Below are 21197 nucleotides of genomic sequence, written 5' to 3' on the forward strand. Positions count from 1 at the left end.
GTAATTGCTAAATTAGTAGGCAGCAAGAGTTGCAATAGTTCCTGTAATGGATTTTTTTATAATACAGTGGATATATTACTGTATGGTGCTATGGGAATACGAGCTACAGATGGTACTAAGCAGGCATCTGTGGCTAGGATGACCAGCCTGGTGGTATAACAAGAAACAACTAAGGGAATACTTTCTACAATCTCTCCCATGATAAAGGCATTAGCCATTTTTCAAGCCTAACTAACCCCAGGTGTGGAGCTATTGAGTAAGGGTGGGTAGTTGAGGCTGGTAGAGAAGCAGTGACACCATATGCTGAGAGAGAGGAATTACAAGGCTTGAATTCTCAAGTCTCGCTATTAATAATAGGTTCAGTGGACACTTTGTATAATATTTACATTTCTGCTCCTGGAAAAAAAAATGCTTTCCAATTGCCACAATAAATATGTGCCGTACATAAATTCTCAATAGCTTTTTAGGAACTCTGAAGGGTCTGAGATTTACTGTGTCTGCCACAGTTTCATGAATGCTGGTAGAAACCGGCAAACTGTTGAGTCAGAGATGAAGGATCATTTATTACTTACAGCAGAAATGGCAAGTACCAGCATTTTTGCAACACTCCCCTGAGCCCCGATTCCCACAGAAGGCCAGGTGACATCACAGGTGTTACAACACAGGAAAGGAAGCTTAGGAAATTCAAATCTTTGATAATGGACAGTGAGAAAGATTGCCGTTTGCTCAAAGGGAGACAGGATCTCTGATTTCTAACGCAGCAAGCAAACCTGCCCCTTGCTCCAGCGACAGAAGCTACCTCTATTGTCCAAGGTTACTTCCTACACAAACAAAGGAAAAGGCAGACAGCTACCTCCTTGCAAGACAAGTAGAAGCAAGAGACCCATGGAGAACTGTCTCCCAAATGTGCATGTGCATGGTATAATTTTGATTTTAATGAAGCTGTTATTAAGGAGCACCCCTCTCCAACCTAATTTCATAAAGATTGCTCATTAGTCATTTTTTGCTGTGCAAGATTGTTACCACAAACCTAGTTGTAACACACATGTATTTTTTTTAAGGTAATTGAATTCTTAAACATTTTTTTAAATTTATTTTTTAATTGAAGGATAATTACTTTCCACAATTGTGTTGGTTTATGCCATCTCACAGTTTCTGCACTTAGGCACCTGGGAATGGCTTAAATGGATCCTCTGATTGCTATGCTATGCTAAGTCACTTCAGTCGTGTCCGACTCTGTGTGACCCCATTAGACGGCAGCCCACCAGGCTCCCCCGTCCCTGGGATTCTCCAGGCAAGAACACTGGAGTGGGTTGCCATTTCCTTCTCCAATGCATGAAAGAGAAAAGTGAAAGTGAAGTCCTCAGTCATGTCCGACTCTTCGAAACCCCATGGACTGCAGCCTACCAGGCTCCTCCATCCATGGGATTTTCCAGGCAAAAGTACCGGAGTGGGGTGCCATTTCGGGTCTCACAAAATGCAATGAGAATTTTGGCTAAAACTGTGGTCTAATCTGAGAGTCTACTGAAGAAAAAACATGCTTTTGATCTCACTCAGGTTGTTGGCAGAATTCAGTTTCTTGCAGTTGTAGGACTGAAGAATTTGATTTCTTCCTTGCTGTGGTCAGAGGCCACCCTCATTTCTGAGAAGCTACCTGTAGTTCCTTGCCATTTGGGGTTTTCAGATACGGCCACCTGCTTCCCCAAAGCCAGCAAGGGAGAGGTTGAGCAACTCCAGCAAAATGACCACTATGGTGTATGTAGAACAATCATGTTTAATATATAATATATTAATATAATATATAAACCATTATATTTGACATATTCTATTGGTTAGTGTCTTCCAATATGTTTATCAAGGGGGCTGGCTGTTGGCTACTTAAGATAATTTATCTGAGAGATGAAAAGTCTTTCTGAGGAGGGGACATCATTCTAGCTGAGACCACAGATGATGAGGACTCAATAGGGATAAGATAGGGGTGAGGAGCATTTTGGGAAAAAGGAACAGAAGGTGGGAAATGTAGCTATCCCCAGAGATAGAAAAATATAATCAGTGGCCATTATAAGACCATATTTTCATGTTTTTTTAATCTATTTTTTCCCCAGCATACAGTGAGTTGTACCAATATCTTAGATCTTCAATACCTATTTGATAGTAGACAGTGTTGTTGTTATTCAGTCACTAAGTCATGTCCGATTCTTTGTGATCCCCTGGACTGCAACATGCCAGGCCTCCCTGTTCCTCACTATCTCCTGGAGATCGCCCAAGTTCATGTCCATTGAATTGGTGATGCCATCCAATCATCTCATCCTCTGCTGCCCTCTTCTCCTTTTGCCTTCAATCTTTCCCAGCATCAGGTGGCCAAAGTATTGGAGCTTCAGCTTCAGAATCAGTCCTTCCAATGAGTATTCAGGGTTGATTTCCCTTAGGATAGCCTGGTTTGAACTTGCAGGTCAAAGGGACTCTCAAAAGAATCTTTTCCAGCACCACAATTCAAAAGAATCAATTCTTCAGTGTTCAGCCTTCTTTATGGTCCAGTAAATTTATATAATAAATGAATAGACTTATTCATTTAGGAAACATTTGACTAAGCTTTCATGTACTAGGTACTAGGTGCCAAAGAATGCTCAAACTACCGCACAGTTGCACTCATCTCACACACTAGTAAAGTAATGCTTAAAATTCTCCAAGCCAGGCTTCAGCAATACGTGAACCGTGAACTTCCAGATATTCAAGCTGGTTTTAGAAAAGGCAGAGGAACCAGAGATCAAATTGCCAACATCTGATGGATCATCGAAAAAGCAACAGAGTTCCAGAAAAACAACTATTTCTGCTTTATTGACTATGCCAAAGCCTTTGACTGTGTGGATCACAATAAACTGTGGAAAATTCTTCAAGAGATGGGAATACCAGACCACCTGACCTGCCTCTTGAGAAATTTGTATGTAGGTCAGGAAGCAACAGTTAGAACTGGACATGGAACAACAGACTGGTTCCAAATAGGAAAAGGAGGACGTCAAGGCCGTATATTGTCACCCTGCTTATTTAACTTATATGCAGAGTACATCATGAGAAACGCTGGGGTGGATGAAGCACAAGCTGGAATCAAGATTGCCGGGAGAAATATCAATAACCTCAGATATGCAGATGATACCACCCTTATGGCAGAAAGTGAAGAAGAACTAAAGAGCCTCTTGATGAAAGTGAAAGAGGAGAGTGGTGGAAAAGTTGACTTATAGCTCAACGTTCAGAAAACTAAGATCATGCATCCGGTCCCATCACTTCATGGCAAATAGATAGGGAAACAGTGGAAACAGTGTCAGACTTTATTTTTCTGGGTTCCAAAATCACTGCAGATGGTGATTGCAGCCATGAAATTAAAAGACACTTACTCCTTGGAGGGAAAGTTATGAGCAACCTAGATAGCATATTGAAAAGCAGAGACATTACTTTGTCAACAAAGGTCCGTCTAGTCAAGCCTATGGTTTTCCAGTGGTCATGTATGGATGTGAGAGTTGGACTATAAAGAAAGCTGAGTGCCGAAGAATTGATGCTTTTGAACTGTGGTGTTGGAGAAGACTCTTGAGAGTCCCTTGAACTGCAAGGAGATCCAACCAGTCCATTCTAAAGGATATCAGCCCTGGGTGTTCTTTGGAAGGACTGATGTTGAAGCTGAAACTCCAATACTTTGGCCACCTGATGTGAAGAACTAACTCATTTGAAAAGACCCTGATGCTTGGAAAGATTGAGGGCAGGAGGAGAAGGGGACGACAGAGGATGAGATGGTTGGATGGCATCACCGACTCAATGGACATTGGGTGGACTCTGGGAATTGGTGATGGACAGGGAGGCCTGGCATGCTGTGATTCACGGGGTCGCAAAGAGTTGGATACGACTGAGGACTGAACTGAACTAGGTGCTTCAGAGATACAAAATGACCATGTGAAGGCCTGTGCCCTCAATGAGCTCATAGTTGTGGGGAGCAAAGTTACAATTACTAATACAAAGTGGTCAATGCCTCTGGTGCTACATAACAGCACTGGAATAAAGAAGTCTGGGTCTACTTGTAGAACTTGGGAGGCTACATAAAGGTGGCAAAATTAGCACTAAGTCTTGAAGGATACCTAAATTAGTTGAGGGGCATAAATAGGAAAAGGCATTGTAGGCAAAGCAATCAGTTTGAGCAAAGACTTGGAACTGGCAAAATACATGGCTGACTGGCAAAAAAACCAAAAAGTTCAGGAGTAGAGTAAAATAAAACCAAGAATATGTGTGAAAAGAAGAAGGCAGGAGGCTTGTTGAAATGGATTACATGAAAAAGACAAAGAAGCTAACTCTAACGTGTGTCACTAGCCAAATGGGATAATTCGAACATCACAAAGTATAATGATCGTAACAGACTAAAAGAATCTGATATGTAAAATGCACTCATTCATAGTGATACTAAGCAAACAAAATCTTTTTGGTTAACACTGGTGGTTGTTAGGGCACCACCAATTTCTCTTAAATTTGATAACTAAAGTGAAAAAATCCGTATCAGTTTGAAATGCAGAATCTGCCTGCAATGCAGGAGACCTAGGTTCCATTTCTGGGTGGAGAAGATCCCCTCAAGAAGGGAATGGCAACCCACTCCAGTATTCCTGCCTGGAAAATCCTATTGAGAGATGAGCCTGGAGGGCCACAGGCCATGGGATCGCAGAGTTGAACACGACTGAGCGGCTAACACATACACACAGAAAGGGATAGCAGAATGCGCATGAACATTTAATTACCCAGCGCACCACAAACGTTAATATCCAGGACCAGAACTCATAGTGTGACAAAGGCTGGCGTTCAGGAGCTTAGATTCTTCAGTTCGAACAAGCCCTGCGGAAAGGGGATGTCCGAAATGAAAGCCCCCAACTATTCTAGAAGGCTCTAAGATTTCCCAGGGATTTCCCAAAGAGGCTACGGAGAGTGACTGGCTGCAAGGATTTCTGCAGCAACCTTTTCCCCAATCTGCGGCCCCCTAGCTTTGACCGTGGGTGGACCGCTAAATGCTTGTGACTTTATCACCGGAGTGCAGCTGGGAAGGGAGGGAGTCCCTCTCCCACCCCGCCCTTCTCTCCCCCTACTCGCCTTTCTCTCCACCGAGCCCTCCGTCCTTCTCTACCCTCGCCCCGCCCTTCTCTCCTTGCCCTCCCCTCCCTAGGCCAGCCCCTCTTTTCCTCCTTTCTTCCCTCCTCTACCCCTACCTCTCATGCTCCACCCTTCTGCGCACTTCCCCATCCTTCCGCTTCTGCTCCTCGCCCCGCCCCTTCCTTCGTCACTCGACCCCGCTAGTCCCGCCCCTCTCTTCTGGACTAGCTGCATATCTTCGCCTGGCGCTTACTCTCTGGTTCCTGCTGGGGTTACCATAGCTACGGTGCACGCAGCAGCTAGGTTTCCCTAGTTGGACCTGGTTGGCGGCAGGGAAGAACCGGCACCATGAGTCACGTAGTGACTATCGAAGAACCCCAGGCCAAGCCCCAGGTGTCTCAAACCCGGTTCGGAGGGAAGTCGGGGGCCTGGGGCAACGTCTCTGCCAGTCGAACGTATGATTTCTTATACGGTAAGGGCGGCTCCAGACCTCCCTCCTGAGTTGTCGACACCTGGGCCAGGTGGGCATCGAGACTGTCCGACCTGGCCGGGAACGCGGCGGACGAAAGACAAGCCACAGGAGGGATCTCTAGCCCGGGTTGTCTTTCGTTGTGTAGGGGCAGCTCCAAGCCCTGCAGGCGGTGGCTCTTGGGCGGGCTGGGGGGAGGAGGCGGTCTCGGAAGCCGCAGGTGCGCTGTGCATCTCAGAGTAGAGAGCAGGGACACCTGATTCTTCTTTACCCTGACAATTTGCACAGCCCTAAGCAATTGTCCTGAATGCCGTTCCTGGCGTTCTGATTGGGAGATTCACTCAACACTCCCTCATTCAAACTGCATAAAATGTCCAATTCGCTGGGCAACTCCAAACTTGTCATTCTGGGTAGGTAAAGAGGTTGTCTCCTCTTTGTTTTTAGGTTTCTCTTTTTATTTGAGCTTATTCTTATCCGTCAAAGTGTTGCTTGTAAACTAGGTCTACTAGGTCCTTTGGGCCAGTAAATCCTCAGTTTATTTAATGCCCTGATTGTTCTTTTATGTTCTGTTCCTTCTACTGGACTATAAATTCCTGAGTTATTTAAGTTCTTGTTCTCTCCATTTTTGTAGCATTCTCAGCACCTTTTTCAGTTCAGTTCAGTCGCTCAGTCGTGTCCGACTCTTTGCGACCCCATGAATCGCAGCACGCCAGGGCTCCCTGTCCATCACCATCTCCCAGAGTTCACTCAGACCCACGTCCATCGAGTCGGTGATGCCATCCAGCCATCTCATCCTCCACCGTCCCCCTTTCCTCCTGCCCCCAATCCCTCCCAGCATCAGAGTCTTTTCCAATGAGTCAACTCTTCACATGAGGTGGCCAAAGTACTGGAGTTTCAGCTTTAGCATCATTCCTTCCAAAGAACACCCAGGGCTGATCTCCTTTAGAATGGACTGATTGGATCTCCTTGCAGTTCAAGGGACTCTCAAGAGTCTTCTCCAACACCACAGTTCAAAAGCATCAATTCTTCGGCACTCAGCTTTCTTCACAGTCCAACTCTCAGATCCATACATGACCACTAGAAAAACCATAGCCTTGACTAGACGGACCTTTGTTGGCAAAGTAATGTCTCTGCTTTTCAATATGCTATTTAGGTTGGTCATAACTTTCCAGTGCTGGTACATATGTTGGGTGCTATATAATTTGTTATGAATCATTTATTTAATTTACTACTACAATAAATATAATCAGTAAAGCATGGTTTTTTCCCCCAGTTTTGCCCTCGTTACCCTACTTTTAACCGTGTGGTATCTCCTCTGAGAATCCCAGGGTTTCCTTTGGATAAGAGTCTTTAGGGGAGCCATTCCCTGGTGTTGGGAATATGTAATGATTGCTTGCATTTGTGTATGCTTCACAGTTAACAGCATTCTTTTCCAAATCTTACCTTATTTATACAGTTTTTTTTACATTTGACTGAATGTTATGTGAATACTTTGTATCTCTCAAGTGCCTCACTTGAAGTGCCTGCAATACTTTGTCACTTCCCTGAATCTACATTTGTTGATGGCTTAATAGCTACACTATTGCACTGCTAATTATAAAGTCTTTTAAATATGATATATTTTTCCTGCTGCTGCTGCTGCTAAGTCACTTCAGTCGTGTCCGACTCTGGGACCCCACAGATGGCAGCCCACCAGGCTCCCCGTCCCTGGGATTCTCCAGGCAAGAACACTGAAGTGGCTTGCCATTTCCTTCTCCAATGCATGAAAGCGAAAAGTGAAAGGGAAGTCCCTCAGTCGTGTCCGACCCTCAGCGACCCCATGGACTGCAGCCTTCCAGGCTCCTGCATCCATGGGATTTTTCAGGCAAGAGTACTAGAGTGGGGTGCCATTGCCTTCTCCGAAGATATTTATTTATTGGTTGTGCTGGGTCTTCATTGCTGCACGGGGGCCTTCTCTAGTTGCAGTGTGAGGGCTTCTCATTGCAGTGGTTTCTCTTGTTGCAGAGCATGGGCTCTAGGGACAGGGCCTTCAGTAGTCGTGGCCTGTGGGCTCAGTAGTTGTGGTGCACGGGCTTATTGTCCCATGGCATGTGGGATCTTCCTGGACCAGGAATCAAATCCATGTCCCCTGCATTGCCCGGCAGATTCTTCATCACTGAGCTACCACCGAAGCCCCCAAAATATCTTAAATACTTCTTGGGTTTATCATTTATCATGAGCTCTTTCCTCCTTTCTTTTCTCTCTCTATAGAATAAACAACAAGGACCTACTGTACTTATGTTAATTCCAAACTCCTAATTTATTTCTCCCCTCCCCTCCTCTGCTATCCCCTTTGATAACCATAAATTTGTTTTCTATGTCCATGAGTTTGTCTGTTTTGTAAATAAGTTTATTTGTATTTTTTTAAGATTCTGCACATAAGTGATATGATATTTGTCTTTGATTTACTTAATAGGATATCTCTAGGTCCATCCATGTTGCTGCAAACGGCATTATTTCATTCTTTTTTATGGCTGAGTAATAGTCCATTGTGTGCTTGTATACATATGCATATATATGTTATTTACTTTATACATCTTCTTTATCCATTCATCTGTTGATAGACATTTAGGTTGCTTCCAGGGCTTGGCCTTTGTAAATAGAGTTGCTGTGAACATTGGGGTGCATGTATCTTTTCAAAGTAGAGTTTTCTCTGGATATATGCCCATGAGTGGGATTGCAAGATCATATAGTAACTCTATTTTTAGGTTTTCTTTTTTTAATGGAACCTCCCTGATCTTCTCCACAGTGGTCGCACCAACTTTCATTCCCACTAACAGTGTAGGAGTTTCTTTTTCTTCACTCTCTCTCCAGCATTTATTATTTGTAGGCTTGTTAATAATGGCCATTCTGATGGGAGATGATACCTCACTGTAGTTTTGATTTGCGTTTCTCTAATAATTAGTGATATTGAACATCTTTACATGTGCCTGTGGGCCATCTGTATGTCTTCTTGGAGAAATGTTTTAGGTCTTCTGGCTATTTTTTAATTTTTTTTTTTTATATTAAGCTGTATGAGCTGTTGGTATATTTTGGAAACTAATCATTTGTTGTAGCATCATTTAGAAATATTTTCTCCTACTTTGTAGGTTGTTGTTTATGTTTTCCTTTGTTGTGCTAAAGTTTTTAGGCTTAATTAGATACTGTTTATTTCTGTTCCAAAAACATCTTGCTGCAAAGTATGTTAGAGTCTTCTGCTCATATTTTCGTCTAGAAGTTTTATCCGGTCTTACATTTAGGGCTTTAATCAATTTGAGTTTATTTTTGTATATGGTATTGAAGAATGTTCTAATTTCATTCTTTTACATGTAGCTGTCCAGTTTTTCTCAGAACCATTTAGTGAAGAGGCTGTCTTTTCTCCATTGTGTATTCTTACCTACTTTTCTTAGATTAATTGGCCATAAGTGTATGGGTTTACCACTGACTCTGTCCTGTTCAGTTGATCTGTATGTCCGTTTCTGTGTCAGTGTCAGACGGTTTTGATTATGTTAGCTTTGTAATATTGTCTGAAGCCAGAGAATGTGATTTCTCCAGCTCTGTTCTCTCTCAAGATTATTTTGGCTATTCAGGGTCTTTTGTGTTTTCATCCAAATTAAAAATTATTTTGTTCTAATTATGTGAAAATGCCATTGGTAATGTAATAGGGATTGCATTGAATCTGTAGATTCCATTGGGTAGTATGGTCATGTTAACAATATGGATTCTTCCGTTTCAGGAACATGTATATCTTTCCATTTGTTTGTGTCATCTTCAGTTTCTTTCATTAGTGTCCTATAGTTTTCAGAGTAGAGATCTTTTGCCTTCTTAGGTAGGTTTATTCCTAGGTATTTTATTCTTTTTAATGCAATGGTAAATGAAATTGTTTCCTTAATTGTTTCTGATATTTCCTTGTTAGTGTACAGAAATGCAATAGATTTCTATATATTAACTTTTTTTTAAAATTTTATTTTATTTTTAAACTTTACATAATTGTATTAGTTTTGCCAAATATCAAAATGAATCCATCACAGGTATACATGTGCTCCCCATCCTGAACCCGCCTCCCTCCTCCCTCCCCATACCATCCCTCTGTGTCGTCCCAGTGCACTAGCCCAAAGCATCCAGTATCGTGCATTGAACCTGGACTGGCATCTCGTTTCATACATGATATTTTACATGTTTCAATGCCATTGTATCTAGCAGCTTTATCACACTTACTCATGAGCTCTAGTAGTTTTCTGGTAGTTTCTTTAGGGTTTTCTCTGTGTAGCATCATGTCATATACAAACAGTGACAAATTTTTTTTTTTTTAATTTGGATTCCTTTTTAAAAAAAAATACTTATTTTTATTTATTTGGCTGCACTGGGTCTTAGTTGCAGAATGTGATATCTTTTGAATGGTAGCATGCAAACTCTTAGTTGTGGCATGTGGGATCTAGTTCCCTGACCAGGGATTGAACCCAGGCCCCTTGCATTGGGAGCACAGAGTCTCAGCCACTGGACCACCAGAGAAGTCCCTGGATTCCTTTTCTTGTTCTTCTCTGATTGCCATGACTAGGACATCCAAAACTATATTGAATAAGAGTGGTGAGAGTGAGCATCCTTGTCTTGTTCCTGATCTTAGAGGAAATATTTCAGCTTTTACGTTGTGTATGATGTTAGCTATGGTTTTGTCATATATGGCCTTTGTTATGGTTAGGTAAGTTCCCTCTATGCCCACCTTCTGAAGGGTTTTTTTTTAAATCATAAATGGATATTGAATTTTATAAAAAGTTTTTTTTGAATCTATTGAGATGTTCATATGGCTTTTATCTTCAATTTATTAATGTGGTGTATCACATCGACTGATTTGCAGATATTGAAAACTCCTTGTATCTCTGGAATAAATCCTAACTTTATTATAGTGCATGATCCTTTTAATGTATTGTTGGAGTCAGTTTTCTGGTATCTTGTTGAGAATTTTTGCATCTATGTTCATTAGTGATATTGGCCTGTAATTTTCTTTTTTTGTGATCTTTCCTGGTGGCTTGGACAGTAAAGAATCTTTCTGCAGTGTGGGGGAACTGGGTTCAATCCCTGGGTCGGGAAGATCCCTGGAAAAGGAAATGGCTACCCATTCCAGTATTCTTGCCTGGAGAATTCCATGGACAGAGTCAGACACGACTGAGCGACTAACACTTTCACTTTTTGTTTGGTTTTGGTATCAGGTGGTTGATGGCCTCATGGAATGAGTTTGGAAATGTTCTTTCTTCTGCAATTTTTGGGAATAGTTTCAGAAGGATAGATGTTAACTTTTCTCTGAATGTTTCATGAAATTCACTTGTGAAGCCATCTGGTCCTGGACTTTTGTTTGTTGGGCTTGTTTTGTTTTTATTGTTTTTGGCTGTGTCATGAAGCTTGTGGGATCTTAGTGCCCTGACCAGGGATTGAACCTGCACCCTCTGCATTGAAAGGCAAAGTATTAACCACTGGACCACCAGGGAAGTCCCTAAAATACATTTTTTGATCCCCTTCTCTCTTTCTTCTTCTAGAACCCTTATCGTGTGTAGGTTGGCACATTTTGTATTATCCCATAGAGTTCGTATGTTGCCTTTACTTTTTTCATTTGTCTTTCCACTATTCTGATTGAGTAATTTACTATTCTGTCTTCCAGATCACTTATCATTCTTCTGTGTCCTTTAGTCTGCTATTCATTGCTTCTAGATTGGTTTTTATCTCAGCAATGGAATTGTCTAATTTTGATTGGTTCACCTTTATAGTTTCCATTAATAGTTCCTTGTTATGGTGATCTGCATTTCTATTGATAGGTTTCTTAATTCCTTTAGCATTTTTATTATCTTCTCTTTGAACTCAAGGTCTAAATGACTGGTGAGGTCTGTTTCATTATTTGTTCTTTCAGGGCATTTCTCTTGTTCTTTCGATTTGAAATAGTTTCTATGCTTTTTAATTTTACTTACCTTTTTCTGTCTCTCTGAATTTCGGAGAAACCACTCTCCACTGTGGTCTTGAAGGGATGTTTTTATGTAGGGTTGTCCCTGCATAGACTCTGTGTCTCCAGTTCTTTGGTGGGAGACTGATTTTGGTATGGATGCCCACCATGTCTTTCCTCAGGCTGGACTGGTTGTTATCCCCTGGATAAGAAGGAAGTGTGGTTGGCTTGTAGCGTCTACAGCCTGTGCTGGATGTGAGGCAGGGCTTCTCAGCTCCATGGCTATCATCATCCTATTGGGAGTAGGGTGTACTCCCCAGTTGTTTGAATAGAAGGCTTGAAGGTTGGGTTTGATCATGCTCTGTAGCCCTTGAATGTGCACGCTGCCCCAAGGGAGGTGAATCCTGAAGCAAGTAAGGTCTGTGAGGTCACAGAATACCTCTGTCTCACCTGTGGAGACATCCATGCTCAGAAGCAGCCCAAATTCACAACCCTTTCTCTGTTGTATTCATCCCAGATCTAGGACAGGGCTGTGTTGTGCAGTGACTGGGGGTCAGGTGGTTGTGGCTGCAGGAGCTGCTTTGTCACCTGAGATCTGGGCTGCCTCTATGGTGATCTTCTCCCAGTCTTCTCTTTCTGCCCCAGATGTAGTGCTGAGCTGTGGTGTGGAGTGGGTGGAACCACTCCAGCACACCCAGCGTGCTCTTGCTGGGAAATAAACTGCTGCGTACTAGTATCTGCACCCTCTTATGGTGCCACCAGGTATGCATGCTGGCAGTATCTGCCCAGCTAGACCCACCACCCGCCATGTGCCCATTTATAATGGGGTCTGCAGCTCCCCCAGATCACACCTCAGGCCCTCCGGTCTGTCTCTGCATGGCTAGACCAAGTCTCTGCCCAGATCTCACACTAGTCTGTGGTGCAGACTGAGGGAGCCAGGGCGTTTGCCTGTTTGGGTTGGGAAATGCGGTGAAGTGGCAGCCATCACTTCCGGTGGCTCTCTTGGCCCTGACTGTTAGTGAGCCAGCACACGTACGCTCCTTATGAGTAGAGTCCAGCCTTCTTCTGTCTGTCTGTCTCAGTGAATTTCCTAGCAGGCGAGGGGGTTTTTTTTTGTCTGTGCAGGATCCCAGGAATGGGATGCCAAAATTGTGGCTTGACCTGCTTGCTCCCCAGAGTGAAGGTCCACCCATGTGGAACTTCTCTTCCTTTCAGATCCCTCCCAGGGATGCAGGTCCCAACCTGATGGCTTTTTTTTTTTTTTCCACATCCTACCTTGCTTCCCAAATGTTGCTAGTGGTAAAGAATCCACCTGCCAATGCAGGAGACTTAAAGAGATGTGGGTTTGATCCCTGGTCAGGAAGATCCACTGGAGGAGGGCATGGCAGCCCACTCCATGCCTGGAGAATCCCATGGTCAGAGGAGCCTTGTAGGCTACAGTTCATAGGGTTGCAAAGAGTTGGACATGACTGAAGCGACTTAGCACGCATAGCACCCTTTTGTTGCTGCTGCTAAGTCACTTTAGTCGTGTCTGACTCTGTGTGATCCCACAGATGGCAGCCACCAGGCTCCCCCGTCCCTGGGATTCTCCAGGCAAGAACACTGGAGTGGGTTGCCATTTCCTTCTCCAATGCATGAAAGTGAAAAGTGAAAGGGAAGTCGCTCAGTCGTGTCCGACTCTTAGCAACCCCACGGACCGCAGCCTACCAGACTCCTCCATCCATGGGATTTTCCAGGCAAAGTACTGGAGTGGGGTGCCATTGCCTTCTCCGAGCACCCTGTTATGTGGAGCTATTTATTGCAGCTTTGGTTGTTTGTATAGAAGTCCTGCTGCCAGTTTCCAGCTAGTTTTGACTGAGAATTGTTCTACATGTAGATGTATCTTTGATGTGTTTTGGGGGGGAGGGGAGCTCTCTGTCCTCTTATTCCACCATCTTGATCCCCTCGGTTGCTGACTTCTTGAAGTCTTGGTTTCCTTTTCTATAAAATGGAGGCCTTGTGCTTACCTCATTAACTTTTTGAGAATTAAAAGGAATACTGCACATGAAGCTCTCGATACTGTCTAGGAATAAGTAAGTGGTAACCTGGTGATTGCTATTGCTTGGGGCTTCCCTCCGTGGCTCAGTGGTAAAGAATACACTTGCAATGCAGGAGCCACAGGAGATGCGAGTTTGATTCCTGGGTTTGGAAGATTTCCCAGAGGAGAACATGGCACCCCACTCCAGTATTCTTTTTTTTTTTTAATATTAATTAATTTATCTTAATTGGAGGCTAATTACTTTAGAGTATTGTAGTGGTTTCTGCCATACATTGACATGAATCAGCCATCCACTCCAGTATTCTTGCCTGGAAAATTCCATGGGCAGAGGAGCCTGGCAGGCTAAAGTCCATAGGGTCACAAAGAGTCGGACATGATTGAAGCAACACTGCATACACGCTGTTGCTTGGGCATCTCAAAGGCCTCTCCACTGCCATTTGAGCACTGATTTTGAGCACAGTTGTAGACTATGTTTATTTAACTTACATGCAGAGTACCTCATGAGAAATGCTGGGCTGGTTGAAGCACAAGCTGGAATCAAGATTGCTGGGAGAAATATCAATAACCTGAGATATGCAGATGACACCATCCTTATGGCAGAAAGCAAAGAAGAACTAAAGAGCCTCTTGATGAAAGTGAAGAAGAGGGTGAAAAAGTTGGCTTAAAACTCAACATTCAGAAAACTAAGATCATGGCATTTGGTCCCATCACTTCATGGCAAATAGATGGGAAAGCAATGGAGACAGTGAGAGACTTTATTTTTTTGGCTCCAAAATCACTGCATGATGGTGACTGCAGCCATGAAATTAAAAGACGCTTGCTCCTTGGGAGAAAGGTTATGACCAACCTAGGCAGTATATTAAAAAGCAGAGACATTACTTTGCCAACAAAGGTCCGTCTAGTCAAGGCTATGGTTTTTCCAGTAGTCATGTATGGATGTGAGAGTTGGACTGTGAAGAAAGCTGGGTGCCGAAGAATTGATGCTTTTGAACTGTGGTGTTGGAGAAGACTCTTGAGAGTCCTTTGAACTGCAGGGAGATCCAACCAGTCCATCCTAAAGGAAATCAGTCCTGAATATTCATTGGAAGGACTGATGCTGAAGCTGAAACTCCAATACTTTGGCCACCTGATGCAAAGAACTGACTCATTTGAAAAGAACTTGATGCTGGGAAAGATTGAGGGCAGGAGGAGAAGATGACAACAGAGGATGAGATGGTTGGATGGCAGCACTGACTCAATGGACATGAGTTCAAGTGAACTCCAGGAGTTGGTGATGGACAAGCGAGGCTTGGCCTGCTGCAGTCCATGGGATTGCAGAGTTGGACATGACTGAGCGACTGAACTGAACTGTAGACTATGTTGTAGAATGTATAGTCACAAATCATACAGTATTGTGTCATTGTCTGTAGATTCAAAAATGTTTCTATAGATATCATTTTCATATTCCTTATGGAAATATTAATAAGAGGGGAATGGTTTATTATCCAGACTTAGGGGAAATGTGGGTTAAATTAATTTCAGACGACCAGCACAATTGCAGCCATTAACCCAGTGATATCAAGTTGAGAACTGATGGGAATTGGGCTGATTAGGAATGAAGAGGCCAAATTTTATGCCCTTAAATTATAGGCTATTGAATTTAAAGAGAGAATGAATGCACCTATTTAGACAGAAGAATATAGCTTCAACATCACTAGTATGTTGGAAATAGTATAAGACAAAGTGAAACTTCTATATTCTCTTGTCTCGTATTTTAAGTGATTTAAAAGGTATCATGGATCCCTGGTTGTGATTGTTTTGTTTGTTTTGGCTAGCTGGGTCTTCACTGTGGTGCACGGGTTTCTCTTGTTGCGAAGCACAGGCTCTAGAACATGTGGGCTCAGTATGTGCCGTATGCAGGCTCAGTGGTCGCAGCTCATGGGCTTCTCTAGTTGTGGTGCATGGGCTCAGTTGTCCCACAGCATGTGGGATCTTAGTTCCCAGACCAGGGATTGAACCCACGTCCCCTGCATTGGAAGGTGGATTTTCGACCACTGGACCACCAGGGAAGTCCTCAATAGTTGTGATCGTGCTGTTCGTCTGAAATTGGGTAACTGAGGAAGTAACTAAGTTCTGGAAATTGACAAATCATCTAAATTCAAGAGACTTAATTCTAAACCACAATAACAATTTAATAATTTCTGCAGAGAAATATACATTACCAAGATGTCTAGACTAGTTCAAGGTATTTGCCTAGACATATCTACTTGAGAAATCAAGTCTATATCTGAAGATTGCTTGTGAATTTAATGTCAAATTGTTTGATTTTTGAGTGATAGTAAAATCAATCATGAATATTCATTGTCACTTTAAAGGTATACCTAACAAACACATACTTACAGCAACAGGGCAATCTTATTTGAACTTGGAGGAAATAACTTAATTCCATTTTAAGGGGTGAATTCTAAAAATAGCTGATCTTATTTATGTCTTACTGGAGAATGACATTTTCTTACCCTGTCTACCAGCTCTGGGTGATACACTGTTAAGTTTGTATCTTCCCTGTGAACTGAAGATGGGAGGTAGTGCCCAAAGTTATTGTTTCTTTCCCTTGGAAATGGGTGTAGTGTCTGTGTATACATGGTCCTTCCTCTTAGAGTATTTCCAGAGATATCCAGACCCAGAAGGTGGTTTGTTCATAAGAGAGGAGAGCCTGTTGAGGTTATGGTGCTTGAAACATGTTCAGCCTTCTTTTTGCATTCCAATTCTATTCACTGACGTTGGAGTATAGAGACATCACTTGCATCTCACAGACTCTCACTAATGGTGAGTAATAGAGCTGTGAGCCTCTGCAGAGTTAGATGATATCTGAATTTTCTAATTTGTTTTCCAATTAAGAAATTACATTTCTTTACTGTTTTTCTCTCCCTGGGAGTAGATATGTGCTAGATTTGTGGTCTTCCTTATACTGCTTTATTGTTTATTTCACAGACCCGTTGTTTATTGTATCAAGTGAGAAAGACCACAACCAGGCAAATATTCAGGCCACCGTGATTCGAAGCAAACTGGTAGGTCTTATTCATCTGCTAAGGCAGCCTAATGAACCTGAACCATCTAGTTTGGCTAACTGTGCTGATCAAATTTTCTAATCACCAAATCTCCACTGGATTTTATATTCTGCAGAAATATTTTTGCCATGGTTACCAGGGGACAAGATGTTTTAATACTTGTGGCCCAATGTGAGGATTAACTAATAGTGAATAAAGGACTCACGATAACCTAAATTATTTCAATGAGAAAAGTAATAGATGCCTGTGTTGAAAAAATTCCAGTAGTGCAAAAGCATATATGGTATAAAATAAATGCTACCCTTAGCCGTTTTCACATAATCACCCCTTGTCATCAGTTTCTTCAGTATCCTTCTAGAGATAGGCTATACATATACCAATAGCCTATGCCATATAGATGGTTTTGTACCTTTAAAAGTTTGCAGTAGTAAAATACTTTAGAAAATCTGGTATAATTTTGTCCTTTTTCCCTCTGCCCTCCTGTCTTAACATTAGAGAAGGGTTCCCAGGTTTAGAACCATGTTCAGCAGCTTGTTCCATTATCCGAGATATTCTGTTTATTGGAGCAAGGCGGATCCTGTTCCATCGTTCATCAGTCGGGATTGGAAGCGACACGAGCAAAGGCACAGGGAGGCCCTCCAGCAACTTGCCGCGTGAGTGTCAGGCGGCTCCAGCTGCTATTCATGTGTTTGATGGATGCATTTTTCTTCTTAAAAAGTTTTGTTTATTCACTCTGTATTATTTTAATATGTACAATCGTGATGTTATACCTAGACCAGTTGAGCTCAAATTCTCTTTCTTAACCCCTTTGACCAAAACAATCTGGATTTGGGAGCAACAGTTATAGGTTTATTGGTTAGTATTAGGTTGGTACAAAAGTAATTGTGATTTCAGACTGTGAATTTTAAATTATTAAAATGAGGCTCAAACACATCTTTATTAATTAAAATAGGAACCATTACAGTCAACACATCTGTGCCAATGAGAAATGAGTTGGTTTGTTCCTGTAGCATAAAAATACATGTTTTGGGATTTGATGAATTCTTGGAAAGCATTTTCTGCCTTCTGTTGGTTGTGGAAGCGTTTTCCTGGCAAAAAGTTGTCGAGATGCTTGAAGAAGTGGTAGTTGGTTGGAGAGAGGTCAGGTAAATATGGCAAATGAGGTAAAACTTCGTAGCCCAATTTGTTCAACGTTTGGATTGCTGGTTGTGAAACTTGCAGTCAGGCATTGTGGAGAATTGGGTCCATTCTGTTGACCAATAGTGGCTGCAGGTGTTGCAGTTTTTGGTGCATTTCATTGATTTGCTGAGCATACTTCTCAGATGTAATGAATTTGCTGGGATTCAGAAAAATGTAGTGGATCAGACAGACAGCAGACCACCAAAACAATTACCATGACCTTTTTTTGGTGCACGTTTGGTTTTGGGAAGTGTTTTTGGAGCATCTTCTCCGTCCAACCACTGAGCTAGTTGTTGCCAGTTGTTTTATAAAATCCACTTTTTGTCACGTGTCACTGTCCGATCGAGAAGTGGTTCAGTATTGTGTAGAATAAGAGATGACATTTCAAAACGATGGTTTTTTTGATTTGCAGTCAGTTCATGAGGCACCGTTATCAAGCTTTTTCACATTTTCAATTTGCTTCAAATGCCAAATGACCATAGAAAGGTTGATGTTGAGTTCTTAGGCAGCTTCTTATATAGTTATATGAGGATCAGTTTTGATGATGGCTCTCAATTGGTCATTGTCAACTTCGGATGACCGGCTACTATGCTCCTCATCTTCAAGGCTCTTGTCTCCTTGGCAAAACTTCTTTAATCACCACTGCACTATATGTTTGTTAGCAGTTTCTGGGCCAAATGCATTGTTGATGTTGCTAGTTTCCTGCCCTGCTTTATGACCCATTTTGAACTTGAATAAGAAAATTGCTTGAATTTGCTTTTTGTTTAACATCATTTCCGTAGCCTAAAAGGAATGTAAAATAAACAGCAAGTGATAGTTCAGTTCATTCGCTCAGTCATGTTGGACTCTTTATGACCCCATGAATCACACCACGCCAAGCCTCCCTGTCCATCACCAACTCCCGGAGTTCACCCAGACTCAAGTCCTTCAAGTCAGTGATGCCATCCAGCCATCCCATCCTCTGTTGTCCCCTTCTCCTCCTGCCCTCAATCCCTCCCAGCATCAGACTCTTTTCCAATGAGTCAACTCTTCACATGAGGTGACCAAAGTACTGGAGTTTCAGCTTCAGCATCATTCCTTCCAAAGAAATCCCAGGGCTGATCTCCTTCAGAATGGACTGGTTGGATCTCCTTGCAGTCCAAGGGACTCTCAAGAGTCTTCTCCAACACCACAGTTCAAAAGCATCAATTCTTTGGTGCTCAGCCTTCTTCACAGTCCAACTCTGACATCCATACATGACCACAGGAAAAACCATAGCCTTGACTAGACGAACCTTTGTTGGCAAAGTAATGTCTCTGCTTTTGTATATGCTATCTAGGTTGGTCATAACTTTCCTTCCAAGGAGTAAGCGTCTTTTAATTTCACCATGGCTGCAATCACCATCTGCAGTGATTTTGGAGCCCTAAAAAATAAAGTCTGACACTGCTTCCACTGTTTCCCCATCTATTTCCCATGAAGTGATGGGACCGGATGCCATGATCTTCGTTTTCTGAATGTTGAGCTTTAAGCCAACTTTTTCACTCTCCACTTTCACCTTCATCAAGAGGCTTTTTAGTTCCTCTTCCCTTTCTGCCATAAGGGTGGTGTCATCTGCATATCTGAGGTTATTGATATTTCTCCCGGCAATCTTGATTCCAGCTTGTGCTTTTTCCAGCCCAGTGTTTCTCATGATGTACTCTGCATATAAGTTAAATGAACAGGGTGACAATATACAGCCTTGATGTACTCCTTTTCCTATTTGGAACCAGTCTGTTGTTCCATGTCCAGTTCTAACTGTTGCTTCTTCACCTGCATATAGGTTTCTCAGGAGGTAGGTCAGGTGGTCTGGTATTCCCATCTCTTTCAGAATTTTCCACAGTTTATTGTGATCCACACAGTCAAAGGCTTTGGCATAGTCAGTAAAGCAGAAATAGATGTTTTTCTGGAACTCTCTTGCTTTTTCCATGATCCAGCGGATGTTGGCAATTTGATCTCTGGTTCCTCTGCCTTTTCTAAAACCAGCTTGAACATCAGGAAGTTCACTGTTCACGTATTGCTGAAGCCTGGCTTGGAGAATTTTGAGCATTACTTTACTAGCGTGTGAGATGAGTGATAAGCAATAGTAAAAGAAAATATAAAGCAAGAAATGAGCATTAAAATGATGTATGACATAACTACATTCCAGTATCAAATGGCAAAGTTCAACACTGCAACACCACAGTTACTTTTGCACCAACCTAATACGTGTTCTCCAAAGGTTACAGTATATATTACATGATAACTTAGCACCAAAAGTAGAGGTGACTGCATTTGTAATTTCTTTGATCCATCTTAGAAACTGCAAGTGTACTTTTCTGCTAGTATCCAAGTACACTTTTTGGAGATCTGCAACCAAAGCACCTTCAGCAATAGGTCTGTCAAATTCCTTTTTCATTTAAAGAATATTTACAAGTTCATACATAGTAAATTTCTTTTAAAATGCTACCTTACAGCCTAGACATAAAAATTTGTTTTTTTTTTTTTTTAATTTTGTAATTCTCATGCACTGTTAACTAAAAATGAGCATTTTTGTATGTGGAATTTCATAAATTTACTCATTTATTAGCTTTCACCTCCTCTTGTTGGCTCTTGGTTTCCTGGCTCAGGAAAAGTAATTATTATAATCTGAGATGTAGGACAGTAAGACACATGTTATAAAAGACTTTGCTCTCAGTCTTAGGTGTATCTGTGTATCTCCTACTTTATAGACATACAAATACGAAATAGGGGCTTCCCAGATGGTGCTAGTGGTAAAGAATCTGTCTGCCAGTGCAGGAGATGCAAGAGACATGGGTTCGATCCCTGGGGCGGGAAAATTCCCTGGAGTAGAATGTGGCAACCACTCCAGTATTCTTGCCTGGAAAACTCCATGGACAGAGAAGCCTGGTGGGCTATAGTCCATGGGATCACAAAGAGTCAGACATGATTTAGCAACTGAGAATGAATATGAAATAAAAATTATATTTGGAAATAATATGTTCGACTTGAATAATGTTTTCCTGCTTCGTTTTAGAATTGATGCTTCTTTTCAGATGCCTAAAGAAGTTTATGAAGATCCTGATGTTACTGGAAAGAATCGCTATAAATATTTTGAAAGGTAGGAAATAATTACTGATGATTTTGAGCGACTTCACTTTCACTTTTCACTTTCATGCATTGGAGAAGGAAATGGCAACCCACTCCAGTGTTCTTGCCTGGAGAGTCCCAGGGACAGGGGAGCCTGGTGGGCTGCCGTCTATGGGGTCACAGAGAGTTGGACACGACTGATGCGGTTTAGCAGCAGCAGCAGCAGCAGCATGAGCCCTAATATTATTAGAGACCTCTTTGTAATAATGATAGCAACTCTCATATTTTAAGTCATGCAATACGCCAGGTATCACT

At 42.2% G+C, this 21197-nt stretch overlaps 1 protein-coding gene and 1 long non-coding RNA gene across 5 annotated transcripts in view; one reads left to right on the top strand and one right to left on the bottom strand.

Annotated features, from left to right (window-relative positions):
- Nucleotides 1-4547: 4547 nt before the first annotated feature.
- LOC133237174 (uncharacterized) lies at nucleotides 4548-5315 on the bottom strand. The gene is made up of 2 exons (XR_009733156.1): nucleotides 5235-5315; nucleotides 4548-4866 (listed from the first exon to the last, which is right to left on the bottom strand). It is a non-coding gene; the product is annotated as an uncharacterized LOC133237174 (long non-coding RNA).
- A 144-nt stretch (nucleotides 5316-5459) lies between these two features.
- The window catches only part of CFAP91 (cilia and flagella associated protein 91), a 96613-nt gene continuing 80875 nt past the window's right edge, over nucleotides 5460-21197 (top strand). For 2 of the 4 annotated variants that reach the window (XM_061399102.1, XM_061399260.1), the window contains exons 1-4: nucleotides 5460-5590; nucleotides 16543-16619; nucleotides 17115-17272; nucleotides 20830-20913. In XM_061399102.1, the coding sequence (XP_061255086.1) occupies nucleotides 5467-5590; nucleotides 16543-16619; nucleotides 17115-17272; nucleotides 20830-20913 (443 nt within the window). In that variant the 5' untranslated portion in view covers nucleotides 5460-5466. Of the gene's footprint in view, nucleotides 5591-14064; nucleotides 16378-16542; nucleotides 16620-17114; nucleotides 17273-20829; nucleotides 20914-21197 lie in introns of those variants that run through there. The other 2 variants (XM_061399185.1, XM_061399341.1) reach the window with 2 other exon arrangements.

This window comes from Bos javanicus, chromosome 1, assembly GCF_032452875.1.
Source record: "Bos javanicus breed banteng chromosome 1, ARS-OSU_banteng_1.0, whole genome shotgun sequence".
NCBI lineage: Eukaryota > Metazoa > Chordata > Mammalia > Artiodactyla > Bovidae > Bos > Bos javanicus.